This window comes from Melopsittacus undulatus, chromosome 8 (genome assembly GCF_012275295.1).
Source record: "Melopsittacus undulatus isolate bMelUnd1 chromosome 8, bMelUnd1.mat.Z, whole genome shotgun sequence".
In the NCBI taxonomy this organism is placed as follows: domain Eukaryota; kingdom Metazoa; phylum Chordata; class Aves; order Psittaciformes; family Psittaculidae; genus Melopsittacus; species Melopsittacus undulatus.
In genome coordinates this window covers 51,571,745-51,595,171 of record NC_047534.1, presented here as the reverse complement: position 1 = coordinate 51,595,171, position 23,427 = coordinate 51,571,745, and the positions used below count along the sequence as shown (strand labels likewise).

The following is a 23,427-nucleotide window of genomic DNA, read 5'->3' as shown; positions in this document are numbered from 1 at the left end:
GCCCTCTACAGCCTGTAGGAATTACCAAGGTAAACAGTCACTGAGCAAACACAAGTAAATCCCTATAAAATCAACAGGAGTTCCAAGTCACTTCCGACATGTGCCTTAATGGATTGTGTCCTATTGCAACCCAGAAGCAGCAGATGGAAACAAAGACTGGTTTGGGCTCTGTGGAGACCACACAAATCTTGTCCAGACCCTGGGGCCCATTGAAGTTCATCAGCAACTTTAACACAGATGTAGGAGTTATGCTAGAAACAAACGGTTCAATACATCTTAAATGCATAATGCTGATTGACTGGGCAAACAGCACTTCAGTACTTCAGAGATCGTGAGATCCAGGACAGAGAACACTGCTCATTTGACAGGTCAGTCCATTCCCTCTCCTCTATAGATGATGACAAGAGCACCGATTCCCTCCCATTCCTGGGGCTCCACAAAGAGAGCAGAGCAGACCAGATCACAGTGGTCAGGTTTCTATCCCTTCCCTCTGGGAACTATGTCCTAGCCTGTCCCAGAGGCTAGGCTTTAACATGTGCTCAAATATCCTCCATTGCAATAGCCTAGAGTTAGCCTAAAGACTCAGTCATCACTGACAGAGGTGGAGGTCTTTGCAAAGAGCTTAAACACAACACATGCCAAAGGAATCTTGTCTTGGGTCAGAGCAGGGACCAACTACACTGTTCTAGGAGAGTCCCATCTACTTTGCAGTAAAACCTGGGCTTTTTCCACACCATTTTGACAATGATGAAGTGGGAGTTTCGCTGCAGACATCAAATCCATGAGATCCCAGCAAATGCCCAAGAGGATCATCCTGAAAAAATGCTTTGCCTGCCTAGCTTTAAATCTTGACTGTAATTATGCTGTGACTGGGACTTCAGCCTGCAGCAAGGACCTGGATTCACATCATCCATATGGAAAGCAATGCTCTGAAAGGGGCCGGAGGCTTCAGCAGTTACACTGGAAACAGCCTGAGCATCTATGAAGCCATGAAGAAGATCAGAGTTATCAGGTACTGGCACTAACTGGATGTTCCTGCTCAGCCAAATAGCAGGGTCAAAACTGAGACAAGCACTGAAAGCAACTGCCTGAGGAGCTGAGCAGCTTGTGCATGTTTAGGGTGCTTGCTTCAGGCTGTCTGAAGGCACAGGCTGTCATTGCTGAACTCATTCCTACTTTGTCAAAGCCCAGAGAGGTCTCTGCCATGGTAAGAGGCTGATACACTACACAGGAGAAACAGCCCCTGACTGTTTGTCCTTTGCTACTGATTGTCTGCTTTCTGCTGGGGAGCCAGTGTAATGGAACTGATAGTAAAGAAGTACTCTACTTGCCTAAAAGACACCAGTTCCTGGAGATCAGCAGAAATCCACAGATGACAAAAAGAGGAAAACCAAGCCTAAAAGCAGCTTGGAAAAGGCTACATAGACTAGAACAGGAAAAGCAGCCTATTCCCACCAGAGGGAAACCCCAGATCAGAAACCCTCCTGGAGGTCTTGCTGACTGCCCATGCAAGCAATGGCAGACGGCTTTTTCAAATCACCCAAGAGAGCAATCAGGACAAAGGACCAGGAAGGGGCTCAACATCTTCTGCAATGAAAGCCTTGAGGCCCCAGAAAGGCAGAGGACCCCAGTGCAGACCCCATGGCCTAAACCACAGCTTCTGGCAGCCATCCCACCCCCCCACTCTTCTGCACCAGCACCTTCTTTGCTCTCAAGCTGGGTGGCCAGGGCACCAGCCATGGGATGTGTTTTGAGCTGCAGCTTCTTTCCAGCCTGCTGACCTGCCCTGGGCTCTGTTTTGAAGCTCCATATTCCAGGAGGTTCCCTGGTTCCTCCTAAAGCTGTCCCAGTGCTTTATTGCCCTCCCTGCTCAAGACAAGATGCCTTGCAGGTGGCAAAGACAGAGCATGTTAGTTTTCTCCCCACCAGATGCAAGCCTATAAGGGTGGGAAGGACTGGTTGGATGCAGCCAGCAGCAGCAGTGCTGTGCAAGTGCTCCCAGCAAGGTCGCCTAAGGAGAGCCTTGCCTGTCCATCCGCTCCCTAATGAGTTTCCATGTGCCCATCTCTGCCCTGTGCTGCCAGTGAGCATCATTATTCCTGCCCTCTTTTGAACATGCTGATGGCTCCCATTGCCTCACCGGGATGAGGTGGCCACTTGCCAGGGCTCGGAGAAGGCAGAGGGAGGGAAGGGCAAAACTGCTCTTCCAAATACCAATAGGCTGCAAAGGGAGAACGCTGAGGAAAGGATCTTTCTTGCATCTATCCGCTCCCTGAATTCAGAAAGCTCCTTGCATTAACTTGGCTCAGCATCACTGGGGCAATGAGGGGAAGGCACCTGCCATCTCTGGGGATGTGAGAGCCTGGGGGGCTGCTCTACTGATCTAACAAGTGTCTGATGAGCAGGTTCAAGCTCAGCTCGGCTCCTGTGCTTCCCATCCCCTCTCCTGCTTGTCTGCTGCTCCAGGCAGTAGAGCTAACTGCAGCCCTCAGTCTTTTTCCATTGCTCACAGCCTATCCCTGGAGGCAACCATACTGGGGGTGCTGCTTGCCCAGGTGGAGCCAGAGCCACTTGCCATGTGCCTTTCACGTTATATCATATTGCATGTATATTATATATATGATGCAGTCCTAGTGCAACCTAGCATCCTCAGAGACTTACCTGGCCCTCAAGGCTGTGCTATGAAGCAGGACTTTTAGGTTGGGTCAGGAATGGCTGTGCCAAAGCAGACCTGGCTGTGGCACAGAGGAGCTGCAGGAGGTGCTGGGGGGGCACCTCTGGTTTCTGCAGGCTCACACCTGTAATCACCAGGATGCTGGCATCGGGAATGTTGAGGGATGAGGTGCTTCATCTGCAGAGGTGGGCATGGATCTGGGGACATGCACAGCACCAAGCAGTGATGGAGCTGAGCTGGTGTGAACCCCCTCCCTCCCCAGCAAAGCTCTCTAAACCACACACACTACCCGTGACATGCAGGCTCTGCGGGACACAGCTCATCTCTGCTGCTGGAGATGCTCAGATAAGTCATCTGCTTATCAACATCCTCTTTTTACACCCAGTAAGAAATGAGCATAAGCTGCTGTGCCTTTCCTCCAGCTGTTGGGGCAGGCAGGGGGGAAGCCAGAATCCTGGCTGTATTTGTGTGCTTTTAGGTGGGTCACAAGAGTCCTGTTCCCCACCATCCAAACCCACTTCACCCTGGAATAACAGCGACAATAAGAGAGGGCTAGATACAAGACAGGAATTTGCAAGCATGGGTTTTAAGGGCAGCCTGGGGGGTTTCATTCAGAGGGACTTGTGGAACTGACACATCTGACTTCTGGTGCCTTGAAGCTGGCATGTCTCACTTGGTCTGGACAGGGGAGATGCCACCCAGAAGTACTCAGGCTGGAGGGATTAAAGGCTATCTGTGGGGCACGATGGAGATGGCAGGTCACAACATGGAGAACTCCAGACTTGAAAAGAAGCAGTGGGAGAAGCAGATAGTCGAGGTTCTTGGAATGGTAGCAAAAGGGTAACTTTTTAGCCCATCCAAGCCAGAAGGCATGTTCCAGGTCACAACAGAAAACCAGCCTCCCATGTGTCTGTGTCTGTCATTCCCTCCTTTGCTTGATCGCTGACAAAGCCCCAGCCAGAGCCACTTCCTTGCAGCTTTTCCTGGTGTAGTTCAGATTTCATCCTGGGGTGCACCCAGGAGCAGGGGCATCACAGGTACCCCATGGCAGAAGGACCTTTCTGACCATCGAAGGGAAGGGAGGTATCCCCATAGCAGTTAAGGTACAACCACCTCCCGGTGCAAGTGAGCTCCTAACAACAAGAACATCGTGCTGCACACTCAGCACGTCCTTTCTGGGCACTCGGCAGAACACCGCTTGAGCTAAGAGGGAACAATCCCTATGGAGGAGTTCTCCAGCTCTGCTGAAGCCCCCGGCCGGTTGCTGCTGCAGATCCGGTACTGAGAGGCGCCCTATGGGGAGCCAGAGCAGCCCAAGGATGCTCTTTGGAGAGAGCAGTTTCCTTGTGCCACCTTGTGGAGCCCAGTGAAACATACAGGCAGCAACGCACAGCACAGGGGGAGCCTTTTATATTCCCGATCTCTATTAATCCCAAGAAAAATCTCTATTCCTAACACTCATCGTGATGCCTTCCCATTCACTCGTCCTGGCTGCCAGCCCAGCCGCGACAATAGCCATCTGCCGAGTATATTAACCCCTCCATCACCTCAAAGGACACCTCAAGGCTGGAAGTGCTTGGATGCTGAAGCCACCCTCCTTACTCTGTTCAAAGAAAGCAAATCTGGGCCATGACCTAAATGTGGAAGCATCCAAAGCATAACCCGAGCTGTGGGACAGGAGCACAGTGTTCATGCCCCAAATGGGACATCAAGCAGCTCTGCCCACCTTATTTCTATCAGCCAGGACCTTCACTGTAGAGGACCCCTCTGGAAAACCTGCTTAGCAACCTCAGGCACCTGTGATGTCCATGACACGATGCCTGGGAGCAGCTCATCCATCTTCCCGAGCCCAGGCACACTCTGCAGGCTGCAGTGCCCTGGCTTGGGGTCAGGCATGCAGACAAACACTGGCTATTTGTCTGGAAGCGAAGACACCGCACACTGCTCTTCCATAAACAAGTTTCTCACAGTCTCTGGCCAGGTATCTTCCCACCCTCCCAAACGCTTCAACCATGGAAAGGAAACAAACACCACCTCCTAAGCTCTGAGGAGGGCTCACAATTGCCTTTTTCTCCTCCCTGTTCCTTCTCTTGGCAGAGGGGGAAAATCCCAACTGCTGTCCCATGACCAGTGAAGTCTGGCCAGGGCTGGCCTCTTACAGGGGAAAAAATACCCCAGCCACCCCCCCTCCCTCTGGTGCTCCTCCTCCTGGTTGAGCAGAGGCCAAAAACGCATTGCAGGGAGGAGCTTCAGGCCATTTGTGTAAAAATATAAGAGAAAAAGGTCTCCTGCTGTTAAATAAAGATTTGAGCCTTGTTTGCTGCACATTGAGATTCCCCCCGTTAAACACCCCATGCCTCACCCTAGTTAAAATCTTATGACCAAATACATTGTGATGCCTGTGGGCCACCAGTTTGTGACATGGAAGTACCTGGTTTGGAGAGTGAGGGGTAAGGGGTCAGAGTGGGGATGTTTTCCTCCTCTCTGTGCAGATGGCCTCTTTGTTCTTCTCCCTTGGACAAGGAGGCCCTGGGAGCCAAGGTCACTTCATACCTTGTGGGTACAGCAGCTTACACAGCCTTGACCCAAAGCATTGCTACCGGGGTCCACCAAAGCACAGCCAGAGGAAACCACTGCCTCCGTGGTACTTGTTGATACAAGACCTCATATCTTTACAGCCATATAGGTCAGCTTAAAGCCACATAATGAACCCCAAGTCCCCTTGCGCTATTTTCATTGCAACAGCCAGGAACCCCTGCGAGCTGTTTGGCACAGAGGTGATCCCTGGATGCCTGCTGAGCTTGTTCCCTTGCATTGGGGATTTATCCAGGAGCCAGAATGATGGCATAGGGAGAGCATGCCCCTGCCACATATCCAGTTACTGCATCACCTCACCTAAAATGGTCCTCCTGCTGTTAAAGCATCGAGCAGATCAACCCTTCCAGGGAGAGGAAGCATCAGATCCCTGCAGACATTCCAGCTGCCTGCTCCAAGACACAAGTCTCAATGGGAGATTAGTTCACATACAACAGCTTTTCATTCAGCCCACGAGCATCTAATTTGATCCAGGGGCTTGCAGAGCAGAGGGCTGGGAAGCTAACTGACCAGATGTTTTGTTGTGGAGGCCTGTGATCCTCTGTGGCACAGAGAGGAGGATGTCAGTGGCTGCCCTGCTCAAGGATGTAGATCAACGGAGGAATCAGTGAGAACATGCTGCTGTCAGCACAAGCCATGTACATGCTGTACTCTATACATCACTGCACGTCCCTGCTCCACCAAAGCCTCCCTGCTGCAGAGCAGAGGAGGAGGTCAAGTTACTGAATCCATGCTTCAAATACACAGGAATCCGTCAGTGTTGCCTCCAAAGCAGATTGCTCTGCCCCGGCCCCCTCCCCTGAACCAGGGACACCAGATGCTATCTTCATGCCCATTAGGTGCCAGGTTTAGAAGATAAAGAGTGAGTGGGATGCCCTACAAAACTGCTGTAGCACCCTGGTTCACCATGTGTGTGCCCTGAACTGGATGGTTCTCTAGCAGGAGACAGGGTTCCAAGCAGGAGTCTGATATACTCACCCCAGCAGTGTGCTGCCATGGCCAGGCATCACTGGGTCACACTGTTAGCACCTGAAATAGCCAGGCACCAGAGCAAGTGCCCTCACTGAGGCAGAGGTTTAGGAACAACCTGTATGGTTCATGCTGAGACCAGCAAGAGGAGCTGGAGCAGCTGGGGAGCACAGGGGTATGTAAGCCCCTGCTCTGGTAGCCTGTCTGCCTCACCTCTTCCCAGAGACAGCAGAAAGTTGCTTCATCTTCCCCATGTGCGTGCTCAATGTGATTTTGGGTTAGGAAGGTCTTTAAGCCCCAGCCTGACAGCATTTTGCTCAGAGTGGATAATTGTCCATTATGAAAAAGGGCCATGATCGCTCAACATACAAGAGTCAATCAGTGTGTAAGAGACCTTGAACCTCATCCAGTTCCAGCCCCCTGCCATGGGCAGGGATACCTTCCACTACAGCAGGTTGCTCCAAGCCCCGTCCAACCTGGCCTTGAATATTTCAGATCTACACTTAAACATCTCTACCCTCACCTTGAACAATGCCATTCAGAACGACATTAAACAAATGACAAACCCCGTTCTAGTCAGGCTGGTTTACTAACCTTACGTAAGCATGCCATCCATAACCTGCTTTATGGGAGACATACTTTCTAGTGGGACATTCATGTCCTACTCATAAGCACATGTAACCCAGTCCTCCTGAATGCTAGATAAAGCAGGGAAAGCCACACACAGTGTAAACCAAGAAGATCCAGCCTTTGGCATCTGTCCACAAAGAGTAACGGCCATCCAGCAGTGAAGGGGACAGTGTTCCTGGCCCTATGAACTGATGGATCTTGGGCAGCCAGAAGAACTCCAGTGATGAGACTGACCTTCCTGCCTGACAGGAGGATGGAGCCAGGAGGGGCTGGGCTCTGCTCCCAAGGAACAAGGGATGGGACAAGAGGAAACGGCCTCAAGCTGCACCAGGGCAGGTTTAGATGGAGCTGAGGAACAATTCCTGCCCCACAGGGTGCTCAGGCATTGGAACAGGCTGCCCAGGGCAGGGCTGCAGGCACCGGCCCTGCAAGTGCTCACACAGCGTGGAGACGAGGCCTCAGTGCCATGGGGCAGTGGTGGCCTTGGCACTGCTGGGGAGTGGCTGCATTGGATGAGCTTAAAGGGCTTTTCCAAGCTGGGTGATTCTCCAGCACACTTTGCTGGCACTCAGGCTTGCTCCTCCTGAAATTTACTTGCATAGATACTTGATCCTATAAAGATCAGTCCTGTCCCAGCTTTCCTGGAGCCAACAGGTGACTGCCTGCTGGGTGGTGTGGGGATTATTTAGGGACAAGTGTGGTGTTGTTCTGCCTTGGGGAAATGATGCGATTTTCACGTGTCCCCACAGCAGAATGAATGAATGAGGCGTTTGACAGAGGACAGTTTGTAAGGCTGGCAAGCTTGCTGGCTCCAGGCTTTATAGGAGCTCTGAAGGCTTTTTTCCACTAGTTCTTGCCACTAGCCATTGGAAAGGGTGATAAACAGCAACAGTAACCATGCAAAGCTGTCCCCACCTCTTCCTGCCCCAGCATAGGTTCATCTTTCACATCCAGGGACATCCCAAATCCCAGGGCTGCAGCAGGAGCTGCGGGTGCTGGCGGGAGGGGGCAGTTGCCCAAAGAGATGCCTAAATCCCTTTATATACAAACCTCAGCATTCTCTTCCTCAGGCACATAACTGGATAATGGCTTTGATGTACCCCTTGTGCCCACATTTCAGTAGAAGCTTAAATCTGGTCATTTTGCAGCTTTATCAGATTGGTTTTTCCATACCCGTGAGACCTTAATTTGATACTGAAGTTAATTTCCCTTTCTTCCCACTTTGCATCTGTGTGTGAATAACCTGGCAGTGCTGAAGAACTGGTACTGGCTCAAAGAAAAACTCTCCAATTAAAGGCTGAGGTTGCATCAGTGATGGAGCTCCCACACAGAGAAATACATTGCCCTGAAAATTGCCTAGACCAGCCAGAAATACACCTGTACTTGAGCATCGAGGTTGGTTTGGGCAAACAAACTTGGCTTTTTAGGTTCCAAAGGAGCTCCAACCAGTTACAGGGGAAAACTCAAGGAAAATCTCCCCAAAGATACCTCATCAGTTCTATCCAAAGCAGCGAATGACACAGTTTTAACTCGTCATTAGAAACTCAGCATCTCCAGATGCCTCAGACACAAGCATCTCAAGTACACGTTGTTCCAGATGCTGGGTGCAATCCACAAGCAAACTCCTGGGGAAATAAATACAAACCATCCCCATAGGTGCTATTTCCTGGGGGGCTCTTTTAATGTTAACTCCAAACACACCAGGTGTGATGGGGAGGTTCTGCTTGTGTCAACTCCCCATAAAGCAATGGGATGTTTATAAGAGAGAGGATGATTACACAGCCTGGATCCCTGTGCCACTCACCTGGGAATAGCAAGGACCCTCCCATGGAGGAGAACCAAGTGCATCCCATCCTGGGCTACCTTTAGCACCAGCAATGCTGGGATGCAATGGAACACAGGGATGCTCAGTAACTAATGCTGCTTTCTGTTATCCCCAGGAAATAGGGTGTTACCCTCTGCACTGCAGCAGATCCATGAGGCCTTAGGGAGCAGCAGCCACCTTGCCCACCACCACCCTCCCTAGGCTTTGCTGCCAGCATCCTGCCATCTCCTGCAGCGTTTCCTCAACACAGAAAAGACATGTCCTGTATTAAGGCCCAAGAAATCAGAGAGGGACTATCAGATGTGCAATGAAGCCAAAGAAATTAAGCCCAGAGAGGAAACCAACAAGTTGCATGAGGTGAGAGATGGAGAGGGGAGCAGGGATTCAACTCTGCTCAAATACAGGTGATCACCTTGTGCAAAATGTGTTGGTTTGGGGGTTTTTCTCCTCTTAATTCACAGCTTTTTTCAATTCTGGGGAAAAGCCCAATTTTCACAGCTGAATTAAGCCTGTTCAATTTAGCATTGGCTCAAAAGAGTGAAAAGAAGCAGTATTTCATGCACATCACCTGGCAGGAAAGCATGGCAAAGGCTGATTGAGGACCTGGTGTCCGAGTGGAGAAGCAGCAACCCTGCTGAGGTTGGGCTGGGGGTCACAATCCCCATGGGGTGTTTCAGTCTCCAGCACTGCTGCTCTCCTGGCTTTGTCTCTCTCTACCCGCAAGCAAGAACTGATAGTGGAAAACTCCGTTTATCATTGAAAAACCCACTAAGGCAAGAGAAAAGCATATATTCTTAATGGGGAACCCTAACAGGAAATATCCCCTGGGGCTGGGGATGTATAGTGCGTCAATACAGAGCTTTTGTATTTCCAGTGCTGTCCTCCCTCTTACCATAGCACGTCAGCTTTTTCTCTTTACCACTGGTGCACAACGACCACAGGTTTCCAATGACCTGGCTAGAGCAAACCCTCAGGTCTTTTCTCCCCTGTATCTTCCCAACTAACATAACACCCATTCATGGGTATGAATAATTCCTTCTCATCCCTCTTTGACTCGTCTGCTCTTACATCATCCCATCCGTGTGGGCAGTGTATTTCTGGCTTCTCCCTGACGGCAGCTCTTTCCAAGGCACCTCACCTCTCCCCAGTAATTAGTAACAGTCCTTTCCATCACAGAATGGGAAGTGCCACTGACCACTGAAGTTCAGTCCATTTCAGATGGCTTTGGGTGCAGCGTGAGACCCTGAAGTTGCCATAGGACAGGAAAGCCATGACTGAGAATTGGTTTTGATCCCCTTGTGCAAGGCATCACATGGAAGGATCTAACACAAGAGACCAACCAGAAGCAACCCAAAGCAACAGCTGGCAAGGTCTGTGTTGGCCAAACCATCTCTCACACATGCTCCCCAAGCTACCTCCCATTCTGAAACAGCTCAGCAAGCATTTTCCCTAAAAGCCAGGCCTCACAGCTCCTATCACAGTTCACTGACCCACAAGCTGTGCATTGTGCTAGAGGGGAAAAGCATTCACATTATTTACATATTTGAGAGTAGTTTGCTCCTTGACATTACAAAAGCAATTCCAGCAGAAGGGCTTTCTACAGGATGCCATTGGTCAGGGCCCCAGGTTTCTTCTTTTGAATTATGATCACTTCTATAAGCCATGGAACAAGAGCATTATATAGGCTCAGACAACACACACAGCCCTGCTGGAGGCTTGCTTTTACTCCTGCTTCTGGGGTTAACCTGTTGCTGTGACTGATTGGCTGTATCAGCCTCAGAAATGTTCCAACACATCAGGTGCCCCTTTGAGAAAACATGGATTGCAGCTGGAACTGGATGAGCTTTAAGGCCCTTCCAACCCAAACCACTCTATGGTTCTATGGTTTATCAAAGGGAAAATGTCTTCCAGAAGCAGGTATTTTTAAGAGCTTTGATTTGGGGGAAATAAAAATCAGTAGAAACCGAGATCAAAAGGCTCCAGCCTATGCTCAGCTTTATGAGAGCACTTCCACCTGCAGCAGTCACACTGAGCCCCAGCTTTTTGCCCTTCACATAAGCTAGGGAGGCAAACCCTCATGTTATAGATGAGGGGAGACAGGACAAATTACCTGTGACCATTCAGCTGAGGATCAGCTTGGGATCAGAGACATCCCAAGACTAAGTTTCCCTGGCACTACTGCAAGAAGCCCTGGGAACCCATCCCACTGAACTGTGCTGGGGCACAAACCTCCCTTCCCTGATGCCAAGTAAGGGATGCATCCTTGATTGAAATTAAGCCTGGCTTACACCCAAGTTGTTGGATGGCACCCTCAAGACTTTCACAAGCCCATCCTAGTGCCTTGAACCTGCTACCACAGTTTCATCCTTTAGGATGGGAGGAAGATTTTGCAGCGGTGTTTTAATGTCTTTGCCAGGACCATGGGATGGGAAGGGCAGATCCCATCCTGACCTGCCCAGCTCACTTTCTCCCAGCCCTCTACACATGCACTAGACGTACTCCTGCCTGGTTCACACTCAAGGGTGATACCAATGTACAAATGCATCAAGAGAGACTGGCACAGAGGCAGACAGACAAACAAAGCATAGGAGGACAGCAGAATCCAGAAAATCAGAACATGTTTCCCTGCACCACTTCCTCACCAGAGCTCTGGTGACGAGGGAAGTATTTGGACAAAAGCAATGGCAAATCCTTTGGAACTAATGAAAACCATCTATTGCAAGCAAAATGAAAACACAATCTGCAGCCCTGCCCTTGTTGTAGCAGGAAAGGTCTCTGCGCTGCTTTGCAAGCAGGAGAGAGAACCTGTGCTTGGAAACAGGGGTGTGAGGGCCACAGCCAGACCCCACACCTCCAGTCCACTGTGCTGGGATCAGTGATGGAAAGATAACAGAGCAATACTTGGTTTTGGTGGTACTCACTGACTGCAGAGTTAAGCAGTGGCTCTGTCTTTGGGAACAGGTTTTATGCGATGGGAAGAAGGTGACCTTGGGCTTGGTGGATGCCCAAGGAGTCCCTGAAGGAAAAGCCAGCAGATGGGGCTCCAGGATGGGGCCAAGGCAGGATGCTCCTGGATGTCCCCACACATTCATGGCCCAGGGCCAGCCACCCGGTGCTAGTGTGAGTCACATGGGGTAAATCTGCAGAGTGTTTCTTAAACTGGGAGTGGGAATGGCCCAGTTGAAGCACACAGACAAGGACTGCAGGATTTCACCACTGTTTTACTGGATAGTTTTTGTGAGGGTCCCAGGATGAAAGCATTATTCTATGGATGGGAGGATGTCAAGGTCCATTTTGCATTCAGGCAAAGGCTTTTTGGTCGTGGGTGGAAAGAAGATTCCTCAAAACCCTCTTCCTGACTCACAGCATTAATCACATCTAGTTTTTAATCCACCAGGGAGGAAATCTTGCTAAACTTAGTGCTGTCTCTAGAAACTCCCCATGTGATGTGATTCACCCTTTTACTGATCATCAGAGAGCGTTTGTCTGGTGTCCGGGCATGGAAAGTCTGTCCCTGCGGATGTCACCCCTTCCCCAGGGGTTCCATTCACCCTCACAATGTCACAGCAGCACAGTGGGGACCTGCCTGGATCCCCCCAGGACTCCCAATGGGAACCCACTGCAGGGGGTCACCCCCCCACACACAGAGGGAACGGCTGAAGGAAGGGTTGGAAAGGATCATGAATGGAGGGAAGAAACTAAACCCCACCCTTAACAGCATCCTGGCTGGCTGCTCCCCCCTGCACACCAGCTACAGAGTTCAGTTTTGGAGAGCAAAACCTTTCAGCTTGGTTACTGCAGTCATAAAGGCATTCAGATGGGAAACTTAAGACCTCTCATAGTCTCATGTAATTACTGGAGCACTCAATAAAAGTCACTTCAATATTAAAACCATATTAAGAAAGAATAAATTCTAACACTGCTAGAAGGAGAAACTCTAGCTTTCAAGTTAAATGTGTTCTCATTGGAGCTGTGATAGGCACACAATGCAGGTTATACGTGCTTTGCCAGTACTGTTACCTTATTTATCTGTGATATCGTTTCCTGGCTATTCTTGTTACTGTTCAAGGGGTGCCCATCTTTTGTTCTTCTGGTTTTGCTAGTCAATTAAAAACATTTTCATGTGTTCCTTCACTGCTGTAGAGAGAATTCCGGTTTTCAAAGGTGTATCTGAAGTAAAGGCAATACAGACCAGACCATACTGGTTTCCACTGGTGGCAGCAAACTGGAACCACTGGACCCCACACGGTGGATGTAATTCTTGCTGGATGCATTGTACAGGTAACAGCAGGCCTGGGAAGTGCAAAGGAGGCAATAGCCTGAAATCCCAAGGGCAGGGCAAGAGGCAGGGCAGCACATTACCTGGCCCTGCCTGTTCAGTATGAGGCTAGCAATGGGGTGAGAACACCCACAACCATGAGCTGCTGCTTCAGTGGGGTGCTGGTGCTATCACAGCATCCTGGTTGGGCTCTCCCCTGACAACTGGATTCAGAAGGAGAAGCCTCCGGTTTGGATGCTCCTGCCAACCTACTGCATCTCCATCAGGTGTGTTTTATCTTTCAGCAGCTATCCATCACCTGCCTTGGCTGCTGTTCCATGTATGTCATTGCTCTCCAGCAGACTTGCTTCCTCTACTCCCTGTTCAGCTGACACCCAGCAAGGAGCTGCAGCTCCCTTTTGCCAGGCATATATATTATTTGGGAACACCCTGTCTTCCAGCTTGCCAGATTTGGGGGGAATGACACCCTGTTTGCTTTCAAGCACACAGCTCAGCATGTTTGTGCTGGATCCATCTGCAAGGTCGATGTTCAGTCTCCACAAGCACTATGCCAAGCAGCATTGCTAAAATGAGCTATTGCATCAGTTCAAGGGCTCAATGCTTTCCTGAAGCATTCCAGCTATTTCTTTATGTGGCTAGGCTTTCAAACAGCACAAACCCCAGAGCAAACATAATAAATCCCCATTTGAAATGAAGAGAATTTGACTGTTTGATTCCAGAAAATGCCATCTCAGCTCCAGCCTTCTATGGAACCAGACAAAGGAAGAGATAAGAATTAACGTTTCCATACCATTATTTCTTGCAGAACACAATCCAGTCCAGATTGAAACTGGCTTCAACCAGGAACACACTGTCGCTCGAGGCAGAGGAATAAAACCAGCCCCAAGACCTGCCTGAGAGGCTCTGCCCCAAAAGTTTGGGGTTTTGGTTTTCCCACAGCACACATGTTTAGGGAAAAAAAACCCACAAAACAACAACAAAACAATAAAATCGCTGCTCAGGAACTTGAGTTTTTGCCTTTCAAACTTCTACTGTAAACCTCTCAGCAGGCTACATGCACTTTAAAATGCATCCTTCTGCTAAGGGGCTAACTTTCATTTGAGAGTTATGTTATAACACATGCACACCCTGAAAACACACTTATATGTAACTGGGAAACTGCATTGAGAAGAGACTCTCCCCCCCGCCGTGCTGGTGCCCGTAATAGTTCGGGGGAGAGGCTGAGCTTTAGGAAGCCTCAAGCATCTCCAAAACGGGCTTCACCTCTGCATAACTTGGCATAGTCCTTGGCACGTCCTGGTTCCTGCACACATCCAAACCCAGCCCTTCCTGAGCAGAGGCAGCTCCTGCAATCCTGCAGGACTCTTATCCCCCTTTCTTTTTACTTATCTCTTCCCACTGGTAACAGGGAGCAGCATTTTGGAGGCAGAGGGCCCGGGGAAGCCACATGGCACAGAGCATCCCTCAAGGCTGGGAAGTAGGGGGGAGGATGGGGCCTGATTGCGTGTGATGAGCAGCTCTGACCTCAGCCTCGGCAACGCCAGCACCAACCATCTGGATCCCATTTCAGACACCGCACGGCCCGGCCCCCAGCGCCTCTACGCCGGCCGCCTCCTCCAGCGCGCTCAGAGCCGCGGCAGCAGCGCGCAGGGACCGGCGCTCCCCGCTTCCCTCTGACCCCACCGAGCAGGGCTGAGCCGCGCCATGAGGCAGCGGTGAGGGGCGCCGTGGGGTGGAATAACCCGGAGCAAGCAAGTTCCCTTCGGGTTCGCAGGAGGGTAAGTGCTGCTCTCCGCGCTACGGCTGCTCTTGCAAGGCGCTTTGAGGAAACCCCATCCCGTGCTCAGAGCGGGGCCGTCGGGGGAAAGATGCCCCCAGGCTCGCATCGCTCTTGAAAAGGCTCACACCAGGAGCACTGTGCAGATGATGAACCGCAGGTGCAAGGGACACCTGGAGCCCTAGAAGTGTTCAAGGCCAGGTTGGATGGGGCTTGGATCAATGTGCTCCCAGCAGAAGGTGGTCCTGTCTGTGGAAAGGAGGTTAAAACTGGATGGGCTTGAAGGTCCCTTCTGACCCAAACTGCTCTGGGATTCTGTGACACTCCTGGTCCCACCAGTGCAGGAGAATTAAGTTAGGGAATTAAGCATAGAGTATTTCCCATGCAGCTGCAGTACTGTGTTTGCCTTTGATGCCTTGAAATCACTGCAACAGTAGCGTGGTGGGATAGGAACAGGATGCCCCAGGAAGCAGTGGGGTGGGTGCCATGCGCAGGGTATGCAGTGGTCTGGGGAGCTGCTTGGGCACAAGGAGGTGGGTGCATGAATGGGACCTTGCAAGGAATCCAGCTAAGGGGGTATCTCACTACCCCTTTACTGCCCCTGAAGCAGGAAACAATCCCCTAAGGCTGGGGGTTGTGTGATAGCAGCCCTCAGCCCTCAACCCTCCTGTCCCAAGGTGGGGTAGAATGAACCAGCCAGAGATGCTTGTTAGCCCATCTGCCCCACACAGGCCCTTCTGCTGGGCATGCCCCAGTGCTCCAGCATGGGCCACCCCTGTTGTGGCTTCAGGGATGATCCTCATCCTCTCGTGGACATCCACAGGGAAGAATACTAACCAAACATCAGGTTTTTATTTCCCTCGCAAGGGTTCTCCCGTATTGCATGGAGCCATCTCCCCTCCCATCCTCACTCCCTCCTGCCTTTCCCAGCCCTTTTCCCCCCATATCCCCAGTTGCCCTCCGGGATTTGCACACAAGGATGCTCTTGTCAAAGGGGTGGCTACAATTGAACCTGCAGACATCCCACCACCACCCCTCTCAGCTCAGCCTCCCTTCCCAACAGGGCCTGGGGGAGAAACAGCTGCTGCCAAATTGGTTTCCTGACCAGGCACAGAGGACAAATCTGGCTGGAGCAGAGGTGGCCAAAGCCACTCTGGTTCCAGTGGGTGCAATGGGAAACTATCCTCTCATTTTTGGTTGCTTGGATGATTCATGTGCGCTCCCAGGGGAGGAATTCTGTATTTCCCAAACTTCTGCCTTTACCCCATTATTACTAGTTAAAATAACTCGGTATTTAGGGCTGGATAATTGCTGTGCTCATATAGCATTGTTTCTGGGGCACAGTGCCCCATTTAGGAGCTTTGCGGAGGCCAGAGACATCTCTAGCCAGAGGCTGTTGCAGAAATCTGGGGAGCTCCTCCAAAGTCACATAGGAATGCAGTAGAAGAGAGCCAGCTCTCACCTCCCCAGTGCCATCCCTTAACTCACCAGTTACAGAGCTCCCAGAAGTCATAGGAACAGGCTTTCCATCTCCAATCTTATATCCTCATTCTACCCTCAGCTTTGCAGAGGTGTTTCCCATGACAAGGAGTGCAGTGGTACTGCTGAGACAGGAGTGCAGGGCTGCATGCTTACTGCTGCTGCACCACCATTCAATCCCTTTCAAGTTGTTCAGCAGTCTCCCCTCTTTCTGGTTTGGTTTTCCCTAAATGTCTTCACAATTTTCCATTCAAATGCATGGACTGTCCTTAATTTCAGGGTGAGACCAACCCCTGCTCTAGTCCTACAAGTGTGTATGGGGAGTTCTTCTCCTAACTTTTGCTACGTGCTTGTCTGGGAACAGGAGGGAAGGGAACATCTTATTCCTTCCATCCGTGCAGACTTGGGTAACTGCACATCCTTGCCAGCCTTGGACTGTGTCCTCCCAGCCTGGATGCATTACATTCGCAGCAAGGGGATGATCCTGCCCCCGTGCTGGGTGTGCACAGCAGCAGGGCTGGCTGCGGGTGGCACTGCCTGCTCCCCGCTGTGAATCACAGCCCTGCATCCCCATCACTTTTTCCACCTTTTTAAGTGATCTGTGTTCCACATTAAGCAGCCGATTTGTTTGGGTGGAGAGGCTGTAGGAGGCTTCGGTTACCGTTCATAAAGAGTCATTGATCTGTGAGGGAGTTTCCTCTTAACTCCTTTTTTTAGCAAATACTCACTTTCCTCTATTAAGGACTCTATTTTAGTCTCAGTCTTGAGATTAAGAAAACAACCAGATTTTAAGACAACAGCACACTTATAAGAGCTGAATATGTGATTCACATTAAATGCTAGCACCCAGGGAGCTTGCCTGCACAGGATATAAATGCAAAATAACTCATGACTTTGCTGAATGCTGGGTTTCAGAAATCAGAGCTCAAATGGTTTGCTAAAGCAGGAATATTCTCCACCCTTTTAGGCTGATTTACTTTAAACACTCAGGTCTACCTCTGCTGGAAGAAATGCTTTCAAGAGCTAAACAAGCCTCACCTTCCCCATGCCATCAGTGCCAGATGGCAGCAACATCAATGGAAACCCTTCAAACTGCTGCTGCAAACTGAAATGGCTCCATGAGGAGCCATGAATAAATCCAGGACCTGTCCCAGCGCAGCTTATACTGAGTCTCCAGAAATAGCCTTGCTCCTGCAGGAGGCTGTGGGGCCAGGTAGGATTAGTGCTTTCTGATGAGGCTGTGGCCCAGTTAGGGGCTTGGGACACTTATGTCCCTTTACTGAGTGACTGAGGTATTTCACATGGAAAGAAGCATTAGCACGGCACTGAGCCCCATAGCTGCCCAAATCACTGCCGCGGGTGGCTTTTGACTATCATTTTACCCAGCTTAGAGTGCAGAGAATCTTAAGGGGAGGATTCATCCGGATGAGAGGAGCGGACATCACCTCCAGAGTGCAATCTGTGCCACTCCGGCTCCGCATCAGGGTTTGAGGATCTGTTCCTCACCCATTTGCTTTCACAGCCAGAAATGCTGTATATCCCACTGTTGGGGCTGCAAAGAGTTGTACTGTGAGGCACGTGTCCACTTCTAAGCTGCTGGCAAGGCTTACAGCAGCCTCATGGCTTCACTGCTGCCTTCCAAGGGCACATAGGTAGCAGAGAACAGCCACATCAAGGGGATGTCAGGCTGAGCAGTTTGGTTGGGACACTTGAGTGATGAGGCAAGGGAAAATGTCCACAAAGCAAATACAGGGGTAAGCAGAGGCCCCTTGGTTTTGACCCTGGCATCCCTGTGGGGTAGACCTTGAGGGGTCTGGTAGACACTTGCAGCACCTCCTGCACCATCTGTAGGATGATGCCTTGCCTTCCGTCATGTCCTGCCTGATCCCCTTGCAGCAAACTTGCTGGGACCCAGGCACAAACCTACCTCTTCCCTGCAGCACAAGCTGACCCACCCCACACTCACAAGGGAAATGAAGGGCTGCAATTGCTTTCCAGGTTTTTATTCAAGCTAGTTTTTGAGGGTCCCCCAGGGCTGGGCAGGAAATCTGGACCACATGAACTGTGGTCTGGGGCAGGGAGGCAGGCCAAAGATCCCTGGCTGTGCCAGTTAGCAAAGCTGCATAGATTGCCCCAGGCCAAGACCAAACCCAGACCGTTTGTCCCCAGAAGAGCACACAAGTCATGGCTCTGCCTATCACACCTGGTTTCAGTCTTCTGTCCTTTGCCAGCAGCTGCTCACCTCCCTGAAACAGCAACATGTCATGGGAGGGATTGCTGGTGGGAACAGTTTGCACAACCCAATCACACCTCAGGAGTCAATTCTGCCCAGCTTAGTCCTTTAGCCTTGAAGGAAATCATCCAGCAACTACGAAACACCAGCACAAAAACACCCTCTGACAGCTCAAACTTTGCTGTTGTCTTCCATTACAGTCCAGGGCAGAATCATAGAATGGGTTGGAAAGAACCTTAAAGCTTGTCCAGTTCCAGCCCCCTGGTTGGAAGGGGTGTCCTTCCAGGCAGGGACACCTTCCACTAGACCATGGATAGCATCAGTGCCTGAGGCACAACCCAGCCAGGAGTTCAGATGTAAGACGTATTTTGCAACATTACCTGTCCTCCCTACCTGCCATTGCACCCATCTGTATATACACATGGCACACATTGCATTTCAGGTCACATTTTCCCCCACTCTCAAAGCCAGCCAGTCCAGCTGAGAGGCACATAGAACACAGCCAAGCGATATGTAATAGTTGTATATTTTTCCTGCCTTTTATGCTTTGCTTTCCAAGTCTATCAATCTGCTTTGCACTTTTACACATCTTAACTACACTTTAGTGGAAGAAGCACACACAGGCAAGTGATGGCTCAGAAAACGGATTTGAAACATCCAGTCAAATAAAAACATTATGCAAAAAGTCAAACTTTATGTGCAGAGAAGTATGCGATAAGGAAAAAAATAGCTGCTGGGGAAAATACTTGAGGAAATCACTTCATTGTGTTAGTGCTAGGAATGATTGCCTTCTGAGAGTATTAGTAACAGATGTATATCTCCTGATGAAATGGAGGACATACTGCAGTATTAAAAGGTTACCACACACTATATAGATTCTAAAAAGACATAAACCATTCAGATTACTGAAGACCACACAAGTTAATCTTTTAGCACATGGGTTATTAAGAGGTGGGCTTCTCAGCTTTGGGGGTTACTTCTTAATAGCTCATGACAATGCTTTCCTTTCCTAAAAGCCTTCATGAGTTCATTTTCTTAGCATTTTTCTCAGCTTGCAGTGGTCATATGAAAAGCTCAAGCAAAGCCTCCACCCCCCAGGAACACAGGAACTTACAATAAAAATATATAAATACAGAATTAAATTGCCTTGTTAAAGATTCATTATTGAAAATGCCAAGAACAGAGGGCACTAAAACTGCAGAACAGATACTTGCCAGAATCAAGAATTGAAATGAATAAGCATGTGTTCCCATCCCTCGGTTTACCCTCCATGCCCTGCAAGCTGGTGGCACCTCCAGCTTCTGCCACCCATGTGAATACACTGCAAGCAATGTGAATACAGTGAGCCAAACAGTTCCTTGCTGTGCCCTATCAAGGCAAACTCAGCCAAGCCAGACCTCCCTCGAAGCAACAAAATTGCCATCATTTACTACCTTAAACCCACTTTTCTCAGAGCCAGGGACTCACTGCGGTCTCAATCAAACTAGAACCACGCAAAGTTCTGCTTCAAATCTCCCCCAAACCCCACAAGAAACCCCTTACCTGTACAGAAAAGCTGTTCTGCTTTGGTTCTGCTGTGCTGGCCTTGCTGCTCCTTCTTTTTCTTAGGGGCCTTCACAGGAAGGTAACCTCCTTACCTACCCCTTTCCAAAAGCACCCAGATGCTCCTCCTTTGCTCTTATTACAGCCCCTGATGAAGAGCACCTCTGCCTGCTCAGGGGATGACTCTGCAGCAGCACCCATACTGCAACACGTGTCCTTTGGGTGAAAGCAGGAAGCAAGCTGTAATCAGCAGAGCAGGTTTATTCCCACTGGAGGCACTGGGAGGTGCCAGGGGAAGAATAGGTGCCAGCTGACAAGGATGATCTCTAATGAATGACAGTAATGCCTCTCTGGGCTGCAGCAGCTGCCTTTGTAAATTGAGGAGCTGCCAATAGCAGAGAAAACTTGACTCATCTAAATGAATACTGCGAGCTTCTGCTGGCTCTGGGTGCCTGTTGAATGTGTCTCCACCTGGTGGGGTTGTTACTGTTATTATTAACAAGTGTGTGGGGAAAGGTAGAGACTGTCTTTTGCCTGACTCATGCTATTATCATTGATAAATACCATCAGGGAAACTGTGGGAATTCTTTCTGCTGGCTCTCTGTGATAGCCCTGAGGAGTGGCTCTTCAGGGGAAGATGGAGCAGTTGGTCAGATGTTTATTACCCAGTTTTCCCTAATTCATAGAATCATAGAATAGTTAGGGTTGGAAAGGACCTCAAGATCATCTAGTTCCAACTCTCCTGCCATGGGCAGTGACACCTCACACTAAACCATATCACCCAAGGCTTCATCCAACCTGGCCTTGAACACTGCCAGGGATGGAGCATTCACAACCTCCCTGGGCAACCCATTCCAGTACCTCACCACCCTAACAGGAAAGAATTTCTTCCTTATATTCAATCTAAACCTCTGCTGTTTAAGTTTCAACCCATTACCCCTTGTTCTGTCACTGCAGTCCCTAATGAAGAGCTCCTCCCCAGCATCCCTGTAGGCCCCCTTCAGATACTGGAAGGCTGCTATGAGGTCTCCACGCAGCCATGACTTTTCTTAAACAGGGGGTTAGTGTTCCCCCTAACTCTTGAAGGCTCATGTATTGGTCGTACTCTCTGGATTGGTGGAGTTGGCAAGGATGGTAATAAGAACATCAGGGGGTTTTAGATTTCAGTCCTTTTCAAATGATGACCTGGTCAACAGCTCGATGTATGTGAATCACTTTTGGCTCATTTGAGTAATTGAGCTCTTTTGGGGAATGAAAAGTATTAAATCCCTGGATTCTCTTCTGGGAGGATGTTTTTCCAGTTAAGCAAACCTTGCTGCTTTCTGCTCTGTAGGCTTGGAAATGAACATGAAATAATAAATAGGTTGTCTTCATGACGACAGAACCACAGCTCTCCTGCAGAAGGCATTGGTTCAGGAGGCTCACCAGAGGGGAGCACAGATAAGAAACTTGCCTAAGTTTTATTTCTGGTTCCAACATATGAAGTAGTATTCTTGGTGCCTTTCCAGAATATGATCAGGCTGTGAGGCTGTGGGAAGCCAAGGGCTTCTTCCTGATCATGTGGCTCACTTGGATCTGGAGTAATGAAACATCCATTTGTATGTTTGGGGCAGCTGAAGAGGTGAGCTGAGGCAAAAGGGGTGCTCAGGGAAGCTACAGTTATGGTGCTCATGAAAAATGACATAAGAAAGGGCAGCAGGAAGAGGGAACACACTCACCAAGGTGTTGGAGCTGGTCACCCATAGGAGAGTAAGCCAGGTGAGAGGCCACCGTAGGACTGAGAGTTGGTGCTAGAAACCTGAGCTGACCATTTTCCTATGTATTAGGTATTACCTGAGACAGCACAAGCAAGAAGAAAGCTGTCCAAGTCCACAGGGGTGATTAAATGTCAATTATGTGAGCAATGATTCCTCTTCAAAAGCAATGCCTGCTAGGAGCAGACTCTGTGCAGCATTAGAGGTCTGGGTTTTTTTCCCCTTGTCAAAGTGCACAAAAGTATTGCAAAACCCCATGGCTTGGCTTTTTTATCTTGTGCCTCACCCATACCTGGCCAGCACTGGCACTGTTCCTCACTCTCCCTGTTTTCCTCCCTTAGGTCTCACGTTGGGTGCTTCAAAATAAGGATAATAAAAGGAAAACTCAGATAAAAGACCAAAATGAGGAAACACCGACATTTGCCCTTGGAGGCAGTGTTTTATCTCCTACTCTCAGGCTGTTGCTTGCTTCATGCCCAGCAGCAAGCAGGTAAGGCAGTGCTGCATTTTGTGACTTCGCCTGTACAAATGTGCCAGTAGTTCACCTTATGGTTTTTAACATGCATGTCAATGGTCCACTGTGGTTCACCTTCTCCTCAGCTCCCACCCAGCTGAGGGTCCTTTCAGACCCTGGCCAATGCGTGTGGTGCCTTCCCAAGCATGTCTCTGGCCAATGGCGTGCCTTTGAGGATGCTCTGCGGGGGACAGAGGTGCAGGACGGCTGCTCCCAAGCAGGTTTTCTCCTGGGCAGAGCCGTGTTGCCCTCCTTGCATGTGTTGGAGAGCTTTAGCAGTGAGAAGAACACTGCCACCGACCTCTAGAAAGGCACTGGTGCCTCTGGGACCAGAGCTGGTGTCATGAGGTGGGTGCTACGGAAAACTCATGCCAGCACCCAGGCTGCTTAAACTGAGCAGCTCTTCCTGCTTGAGCACATGCAAAGCCCTGAGTCAGCAAAACATCTGCATGTGACCACGGGCAGCTAGGGGCTGAGCAAGCCTCAGTTCAGTCGTGGAGCTGCAGGGGTATGGCTCAGGGCTGCGCAGTGAGGTGCAGGAGGGGGGAAGCATCTTGCCTCCCCCTCCCTGGGAAGGGGAGGTCGCATGCTGTCCTCTCCTGTCCCTCAGTGCTTGTGGTGTCAGGGTGCTGATGGCTGGCTGGCTTTTCTCCAGCACCTCCCGCTGTGCTGCAGGCGATAAGGGGAAGCTGAGCTTCACTTTCACCATGCACAAGAGGCTGTCGGTTGTTTGGGTGAGGAGGAGGAGGATGCTGCTTGTGCTGACTGATAGAAAATCCTAAATCCCCATCTGTTTTTTTAAAGCTGTCAAACCCGTTGCTGTGGCTGATATAATATTTCTAGTGGATTCCTCTTGGAGCATTGGGAAGGAACATTTCCAACTGGTTCGAGAGTTTCTGTATGATGTTGTAAAAGCTTTAGATGTGGGAGGAAATGATTTTCGCTTTGCCCTGGTCCAGTTCAGCGGAAACCCCCACACAGAGTTCCAGTTAAATACCTACCCCTCTACCCAGGACATCCTGTCCCATATTGCCAATATGCCTTATGTTGGGGGAGGCACCAAGACTGGAAAAGGATTAGAGTACCTAATCGAGAACCATCTCACTAAAGCTGCTGGAAGCAGAGCCAGTGAAGGTGTCCCCCAGGTTATTATAGT

At 50.0% G+C, this 23,427-nt stretch overlaps 1 protein-coding gene across 8 annotated transcripts in view; it reads left to right on the top strand.

Moving 5' to 3' along the window:
• Window positions 1–14,606: 14,606 nt before the first annotated feature.
• Window positions 14,607–23,427, top strand: part of COL6A3 (collagen type VI alpha 3 chain) — a 58,407-nt gene continuing 49,586 nt past the window's right edge. For 3 of the 8 annotated variants that reach the window (XM_034065650.1, XM_034065649.1, XM_034065648.1), the window contains exons 1-2: window positions 14,607–14,750; window positions 22,099–22,247. In XM_034065650.1, the coding sequence (XP_033921541.1) occupies window positions 22,160–22,247 (88 nt within the window). In that variant the 5' untranslated portion in view covers window positions 14,607–14,750; window positions 22,099–22,159. The remainder of the gene's footprint in view (window positions 14,751–22,098; window positions 22,248–23,427) is intronic. The other 5 variants (XM_034065653.1, XM_034065652.1, XM_034065651.1 and 2 more) reach the window with 4 other exon arrangements.